Source organism: Mauremys mutica, chromosome 1, assembly GCF_020497125.1.
Source record: "Mauremys mutica isolate MM-2020 ecotype Southern chromosome 1, ASM2049712v1, whole genome shotgun sequence".
NCBI classification, from domain to species: Eukaryota; Metazoa; Chordata; order Testudines; family Geoemydidae; genus Mauremys; species Mauremys mutica.
This window is the reverse complement of record NC_059072.1, coordinates 136941045-136949066: the sequence shown is the minus strand read 5'-3', so window position 1 is coordinate 136949066 and position 8022 is coordinate 136941045. Positions and strand designations below refer to the sequence as shown.

At 49.3% G+C, this 8022-nt stretch overlaps 1 protein-coding gene across 3 annotated transcripts; it reads right to left on the bottom strand.

Moving 5' to 3' along the window:
* Positions 1-309: 309 nt before the first annotated feature.
* LOC123351004 (protein mono-ADP-ribosyltransferase TIPARP-like) lies at positions 310-8022 on the bottom strand. Of its 3 annotated transcripts, none has more exons than XM_044990046.1 (6): positions 7893-8022; positions 7055-7455; positions 6376-6550; positions 2875-3062; positions 2519-2788; positions 310-1731 (listed from the first exon to the last, which is right to left on the bottom strand). In XM_044990046.1, the coding sequence occupies exons 1-6, from the start codon at positions 7965-7967 to the stop codon at positions 1287-1289; spliced, it is 1554 nt and encodes a 517-aa protein (XP_044845981.1). In that variant the 5' UTR covers positions 7968-8022; the 3' UTR covers positions 310-1286. The 3 variants fall into 3 exon arrangements, with proteins under 3 accessions (XP_044845981.1, XP_044845991.1, XP_044846002.1); XM_044990056.1 differs by having other exon boundaries at positions 310-1694; XM_044990067.1 differs by having other exon boundaries at positions 7355-7455.

Sequence of the window (8022 nt, the reverse complement as noted above, 5' to 3'; positions counted from 1 at the left end):
AGTATCCACAACTTACCTTGAACTCCCAGTCACTTGGTCCTGCTTAGTGTGTGTGGTTGAGGAGGGAACACACGGGGCTGGACTAGATGACTTCTGGAGGTTCCTTCCAGCCATATATTTCTATGATTCTACATAGGGTAACTTCCTAGACTACATTAATTGTGATTGCTGGGGTATTACATCAAATTAAGTAATAGGTCTAATTAACCAAGTGTTAGATAATGTAGATCACACTGACATTGAGCAGTAAACAACATTCTTAGTTCTTTAATTTTAAAGACAAGAAAAATAATGTAAAGTATAAGGCAAGTGATCTCAAATTATGAAGACAAGGAAAGGCAGCAAAGAAAGTAACTCAGTAATTATGCTAATAATACAGTGTGAATTAAACAGTTATTGCTTACATGAATAAATGAGTAATCCGCAGGTTCTCAGGTATTGGGCCATATTAACTCATTAACAACTGGCCAATTCCTAGGTCCCAAAAACTGAGGATCACAGGAGGTTTCCTGCAGGGGCAGGTGACATGTTGTCATTGGGAGCAAGGCCTGAGCAGCCAGAAACTTTCCCTGATCCTTGACATTGGGGGGTTTCATGCAACAGACTAGACACAGCAGATGCTTACAGCCACTCTGCCTCCATATAACACACTTAAATGTTAAATAATTAAAAGCACAGGAGAGCGCTCTGACCCATGGTGAGGTTCGAACAATACTTCTAAATTAGTTTGACACCAGAAAACTTAGCAAACACTACAGCAAGCCACTGTGCAAACAACTTTTGCCAAACCAATTTCCCCCAGGCTGAAGGCCCCTTTGGAAGGTGGAAGAGGAGGCGAGTCATGAACAAAGCAGCAGAATCACATACTGTAGTCCACAAAAGCAATAAGAGCTTATGGAGAGTGATGGCTCGTATGGCGTAACAGAGCAGCTTCCAGGCCAGAGCCTGGAGCAGTGTCTGACGGCACCACCTGCAGGGATGTTTGCATTTGGATAGCCAGTGAAAGTGAAGTTGAACACAGGGTGGGTAAATCTGGTGGAGACTGAATAGGATGGGGTGGGACAGAGCTCTTTTGAAACTCGCTGGCCTTGTTTTCCACATACACTGGGAGGGTCACAGCCGCTGCTCAGAGTGGATGCAGAGTGGGCTTTTACAGAGCAGGTTGCATAGGAAGAATGTAGGTGACAACAAAAAGTGACCCCCGTCCCCAAAGGGGGAAGTGGAGCCGGATCAGAAAAGCTGCGGCAGCAATCTTTCCTAATGAGCAGCTCCTCCCCCTTGCACTATCAGCCATCCACTGCCACGGGGTCAGAGAGCATCTTGTAGCTGATCAGGAAGTAGGGGTAGCACTGGCAGTGGTCAGAGATCACATACACTTGGGTATTGCTTTTGCTGTTGACCCAGGAGTTGTAGAGCTGCCCACCGGGCACCACGGGCAGGGGGTGTCGGAAAAGTTTATGCCCAACAGCAGTCTTGCCCACCAGCACCTTGGCCAGGAACATGTAGCGTAGCCCGGCCTTGCTTGCCTGGCCGTGGCGGTGTGAATAGATGGCGCTCTTGGAGAAATAGCAGCCCCTGCCGTAGATGGGGGCGTGCAGCCTTGAGAAGCTGGGGTCAAAGTTCTTCTGGCAGATGGGCTCCAGGAAGTCAGCAGCGCTCCCATAGAAGAGGTGCTTCTCCAGCTGCTGTTTCTCCTGCAGTGAACATGCATGGGACATGATGGCCTTCTGCCTGAATGAAACACAAAGGGAAAAAAGAGCAGGCTTAGATCCTGCCCAGAGGGGATGTTTGGGGAAACGTAGAGGCCTAATTCCCCCCAACCACCGCTTTCTCCACTTATTCAATAGATAAAGGCCAAAAGCTTGAATGGCAAAGAGTTAGGGGGTCAGTCTTCTCCCCCTCCTCCCCCGAGCCCTCAAGGATCCATTCAACAATGACACACTGGTGCATCCAATGTCACTTGAGCACATTAGGATCTGGCCACCACTGCACAAATATTCACATTCAAGTGCACTAGCTGTGCACCAGTGCACATGCATGCACCCTGCAAACAAACATATGCAGCCCAGTGCACTAGGATCCATGCACTCATTCCCAAGGATGCATCCAAATATGCAAACTCCAGTGCAGCTAAAATCTACCTACACTGCAGCACAAGGAATTGCCAGACAAGAAGCAATCACGCTCACACTGGTGTGCTAAAATCCCCACCTGAGGCAACAAGCACTAATATTCACACCCTAGCACACTAGCTCCTTCAGTCATACTCCTGTGAGTGCACACCTTAGTGCACTAGCTCCAGGGCTCATGCTCCTAGACTTCCAGCACTATGGGTTCTGCACCCTAAAGCACTGACATTAGGTCTTACACTTCCTGCCTTGAGCATGGTGAGCTCCACAAGTGTAGGCACTAGCTCCAGCATTCCCCCTCTGGCATTCCTGGGTACTAGTGCTGGGATTCTCACGCACACATACATACACACACACACACAATGTCCCCACAACATTTCTCTTTATACCTGGTGTATTTTTCCCAGAGATCATCATTCCGGATTCGGTAAATCCCCAGCACCAGTGTCTTTTCCTCTGAGAGAGACTGATGGAAGAGAGCACAAACTCTGTGGTACGCAACCTCTGTTGGTAGCACCTCCATCTTCAGGAAAGCCTGGCCATCTGGTGGCTTCGGGACCCAGGCAGCAGGGTAGGAGCCACAGTAGCCATCCTTCGGATTCTCCCCGAGGACATCAGAAGTGGAAGGAACTGTTCCCTGGGGTCTTCTCGGGAGCGTCCTAGGGAGATAGTGAGACTAGAATTAATCTCCTCTGCATGCTGCTTACATTCCTTTAGGACCATGGTTGCCAGGAGAGTCACTTACATCAGATATGGCACCATACTGAGGAGGGGGCGGTAGGAAGGCCGGCGCTGGACCAGGCGGACGTATCCCTTATCCCGGTTCCGTTGCACACGGCGCTTCAGATCCACAATGAAGAAGTGGCCCTGGCGTTCAAAGGTGTAGCTGTCTTTGTCTTGCTCACAGGCAGCAAGGAGGCCTTGGGAGATGGGCTGAGGGGGTGTCATAAACAGATAGTTAAGGGTTTTACAAGTATTCCTTTTTCTAACTGGTATTGTTAGAAGCAGTTTCAGCAGTTTGGCTGAAGGGAATTTAGTTTTCCAGCAGGCTTTGTTGGAAGCAGTTTTTCTTCTGTTTGCTTGGACAGGCAGCTTCAGGAAAAGGCAGTTTCAAGCAGTTTTCAGGGTTAGGAGGAGTTTTTTTTCTCTGCTGGCTATGCTGAGGAAAAACTCTTCCCTAGAGGTGTGTCCTTCCTTTGTGATATCAGGTATCACTCAGGATTCCTAAGGTGGGGGAAAGTGCTCGACAAAGTACATTCCCATCCAACAGGGAAAACAGGTTTGGGGGGGGGAGACAGAAACCCTCCAGCCAGATTTTTTTTCCCTGTGTCTTTTGAAATCCTCTGAAGCCAGGGAATACAAATCTCTGAGAGGATTTACTACACTTTTCTGCAGGTACTAAGTAGCACCAGCCGGTCAGCTGGGCTTATTAGGAAGATTGTTTTTTTTGGAAACAGATTTTCAGCTGGGTTTAGCTGAGGCATAAGGTTTTCTAACAGGCTGTGTTAGAAAAGGATTTTTTTCCTTCTTCTTTTCCTTTTTCTCCTTTTTTTCTTTCTGTCTGCTTAAAAACAGCTAGGAAAGAGGTGCAAGTTTTTCTAGGAGGCTTGTTAGAAAGGACCCCCACTGTGAGGTACTTAGCAAGTGCTAGAAACAGGACAAACCAGTTTTTTTGGTCTTCTCAGTATATCAGCAAACAGCAACTACACATTTGCAAATGAAAAGGTTTTGTTTCTTTTCTATTCAGTCTCTCGGGAATAGAAAGGGTTAGGAATTGGGAAGCAAGCAACCCAATTCCCTGACTGCAGAGGGGTGTGGCCAGCACCAAAAAGCAACACCAGCAAGCCACACATAAAATTCACTGACTGCAGAGGGGTGTGGCCAGCACCAGAAGGCACTGTTCCCCATCCCAACAAATTTCCCACCTACATGGCAGGTGAGGACACTAAGGCCTTCTTCAAAAAGGTTAAAAGGACCTGCCATGGGTACAGCATCCCTGAAGACCAGTACAAGGACTGGTCAGGAAAGAGAACTTTTGCTGTCTATTACAATTATTCCATCCCCATGCTACTGGGGGAAGACTTGGCCAACCATGTGCAGCTGGCCAAGAGGGGGGGGAGTGGTCACCTGCGGCCAGGCCAAACAAGCAGGCACTCCCATCCCTGTTCCTGAGCCATCCACCAGGACCCTGTCTGTGTTACCAGAGACCCAGACAGAGGTGGTGGAACCGGATCTCATGCCAACAACTACAGCAGCAATAGTACATCCAGTCTCAGGACCGGAACTGGAAAAGCAACCAGAGGCAGAACCAGCGCCAGCACTGACGCCAGCGCTTGCAACTCCACGGCCAGGGGGCGCCAACGGGCCTAAACTGGCAGAAGCAGCAGACAACTCTACCCAAGAGGCTCAGCCAGAGCCTAAAATATCACCTTGTGCACCAGCGGAGAGCGGTTCACAGTCAACGGAAACAACCTCATCACCTACATCACTCCCAGAGGAACTGGTGTCTCCCGCCTCAAGGGAACAGTTCCAGACAGAGCAGGAAGCCGATAACAGCCTTAAAAAAGCTTGGGCGGCGGCACGCAGCAACCCACCGCCTCTCAGCTCTTCTACCCAATTCCAGTTTGTTCTAAAACAAGGACTTTTATATAAGGACATTCTTTCTGGTCAACACCAGGAAGGCCAGCATCCTCAAAGACAGTTGGTAGTTCCAACTAAGTACAGGGACAAGCTCTTAAGCTTGGGCCCTGACATCCCAGTGTGCATTCTGGGGTCAACAAAGCAATAACAGGTTAAAAACATTCCTTCCACTGGGAGGGGATGGGCAAGGACGTTGCCAAGTATGTCCGCTCAAATGCATACAAAGTGTTCTTCAGTGTCAAATATCTTGTTGTTTACATACTTAGTAGTATATGTAATAGTGCATGTGTTTTGTTTATCTGTTTATTTTACAGTTCTAGGAGGAAATCACCACCAGTAGTTCCCACTGTTGGCGATTTGGGGGGCGTGTCATAAACAGATAGTTAAGGGTTAAGGTCTGTTTTACCTGTAAAGGGTTAACATGTAGTACCTGGTGACCACCTGACCAGAGGACCAATCAGAGATAAGATTTTTTCAAATCTCTGTGGAGGGAAGCCTTTGTCTTGGTGAGAACTGTTTTTGGATCTAACAGAGGACAGTCATGTCTCCAAGTTCTCCTGGAGTAGTTTCTACTAATTAATAGTGAGTATTAATTAGAAAGGCAAATTAGTCTTATGATTTGATTTCTATATTTGCAATTGTGTGTTTGCTAAAGGAAATGCTTTATTCCTGTTTGCTGATATTGCTTTTACTGAGAAAAGGGGGAGAGAGGATTCTCTCCAGAACTTAGCAAGGTTATACCCTATGAGTGCCCAGCTTGGATTCATAGAGATTCTGTATTTTCTTTTGTTCTCTTAATAAATTCTTTTCTTTTCTTTGGACTTGGTTAATTCCTTCCCTTGGGGAAATTCAGGGGAAGGGGAGGGGGAAGTGGGCTGCTTCCCTGTGTGTAGAGATTCAAGGCGTTTGAATCCAGGCATCTCTGTCTTCAGAGCAGGCTGGAGAGAGGGGGGAGGGGGAAGGTTCCTCCTCTGTGAATTGATCTGTGTTCCCAAGGGGGGAAACAGGGGTGTCCCGGCCCACGGAATTGACCGGGTGGTGGCAGCCGAAGGGAAGACCTACCCTAGGATTTTAGGGTGGGGGAATACATGCGGGTCCTCACTTTGAAACCGCCCAGTTTCAAGTGAGGGTAGACTCTGACAGGGGGAAAGGAAGAGGAGGTATACAGTGAGAGTGCTCCAAAGAGGAAAGCCAAGGACCCCCACACACTGCTCCTTAGGCTGCCACCTTCATCAATAATTCTTTAGCTATCTGGGGAAGCCAGAGGCAAAAATCTGCCAGCATCCAGCCTCTCTTCATCTTGACTAACTATGACCTTTCCCTACAGCAGCATCCTTTAGACTTTTCAGCCTGGTTTTCCCTCAGGCCATAGCTGAGAAACTCCTTTCTCTTCCTGCCAACGAAGGCTCCTTCCCCATCCTCAGTATCTCCCCTCCAGACACCTTCTCTCCTCTGTGTGTGCCCCTCAGTGTGTCTCCCCCTTTGCTGTTGTTTTTGGTTTAACTACAGTATGTAATTCCTTTGTGTACCTCAGTGAGGCATTTCTGGGGAAACGCACTGTATGATATACACGACGCAGGTTGGACTGCCGTTCCCCTTTCCTCACCTCCTCATACTTCATCCAATTGCCATTGCTCTTCCAATAGGCCGCCCACTCTGTGGGGAAGCGGGGGTTCTCCTTTGGATCAGAGGTGTTGGAAAGTCGCCGCACTTTGTCATAGGGTCCAGCGAAGCAAACCAGCTTCATGGAGTGCAGGAAAATGCTCCCGACAGCACCACCTCTGTGAGCAGGAAAAGGATACAGTAAACAATTATTCCTCCATTATCTCCTACCTGGAGTAGTTAGGAGCGTCCCCTGCACCCAGTGCTTCTGCCCAGTTCCCTACAGCACGTCCTGCTGGGCGAGGCCAAGACAGCAGTAGGGTGGGAGCTCCTGGCAGCCAGCACTCTGGCCTACACCATAGCTCTCAATTTGGGATCCACACCTCTAGTGCAAATTATCCCTTCTGTAACCTTAGTTCCTTGAGTCTATTTCTGATGTAAAATAATTTTCAACAAGGAAAGTGAGGGGAGTCCCACACATGTGGGACATAAGGGACTTGGGGAGTGGAATGAATGAAAGTGGGGACATGTGCGAGGTATTCCCTATGCTGATGCTGCATCCCAGATTGGGGCAGGGACTTGAGACACCATGAGCTCCCTATACCCAGCACTGAACCCACTGTTTCCTACAGCTCCTCCTGCTGGTAGATTCCAGGACTGGAGTTTGACTTTCCATCACTTACTTGTCCACAAACTTAATCTGCTCTTTTCCAGTGTCGCAGTAAAGTTTCTCTAGGTGCCGTTGAGCTGACTCACTAACACTCTGCCAGGCTTTGCTGTCCCTCCACCTAATCTGCCAATGGTAGGGATAGCGGGTGTGGTGGAGGGGGCAGCTGTCCCCCTGGGTGCAGCCCCCCAGCAGGAAGCAGTCGCAGATCTTAATTTCATCTCTTGGATGAATGTGAAATCTGATCCCATTGTCACCACTCAGATACTTGGAGGCCTCCTCGGGGCTCTGGGAGCTCTCTCCCTTGGCCATGCACCTGCGTTTTTGGGGCGGGCTGTTGGGAATGGTACTTTCAGTGGCTGAAGAAGCAGACGTCTGAGGGGAGTCAGAGCGCTCTTCGTGGAAGGAATCCAACTCCTGGGAGAAAGAGTAATTTTGAAATGTAATACGGAGGCACAGAGTAGCTCAATGCAGGGCCTCTAGCTTGAACCCCCACTCCTACTCTGCATGCGCTGCTGCCACAATGGGGCCTCTCCTCTGATATATCCCAATAAACCACACACAGTGCTCCCCAGGGACCCCAACTCCTCTTCACACCCCTAACTCCCACACACAGTGCTCTCCAGTGGGACCCGATCCCAATATACATAAAAATAACTTGGCCCTAAATCCACAGGATGGGACACCCTTATCAGGGACTTTAACCTCCCTCTCAGCACAAATATAGCTCCCTCCCATGGGACCCCCCAACCCTGCCCCCCAGAGATCTTTTCCTCTCCTGGGGGAATTGATTCTCAGCGTGGCACAGCCTCTGCCAGCCACTGTTCCCCATAGAGATTCCCATTGACAAACACCTGCTGGGGCTGACTGTGGGAGGTACTTATCGTCCTGAGTGGGCCTGGTAGCCCTGTGGAATTATTCTGCCCCATCCCTCTCCCTGTGGCTCAGGCTGCAGCGACCCCTCCCAAACGCCTGGCTTGTGTC

Bases quoted from the DNA above. Each gene is read 5' to 3' on its own strand.
- LOC123351004 (XM_044990046.1), bottom strand. From the start codon at position 7,967: ATGGGGCAGAATAATTCCACAGGGCTACCAGGCCCACTCAGGACGATA. The intron at 7,456-7,892 runs GTGTTTGTCAAT...TCTTTCTCCCAG, and splicing joins CCCACAGTCAGCCCCAGCAG to GAGTTGGATTCCTTCCACGA. The intron at 1,732-2,518 runs GTATAAAGAGAA...TGTTTCATTCAG, and splicing joins CTCTGGGAAAAATACACCAG to GCAGAAGGCCATCATGTCCC.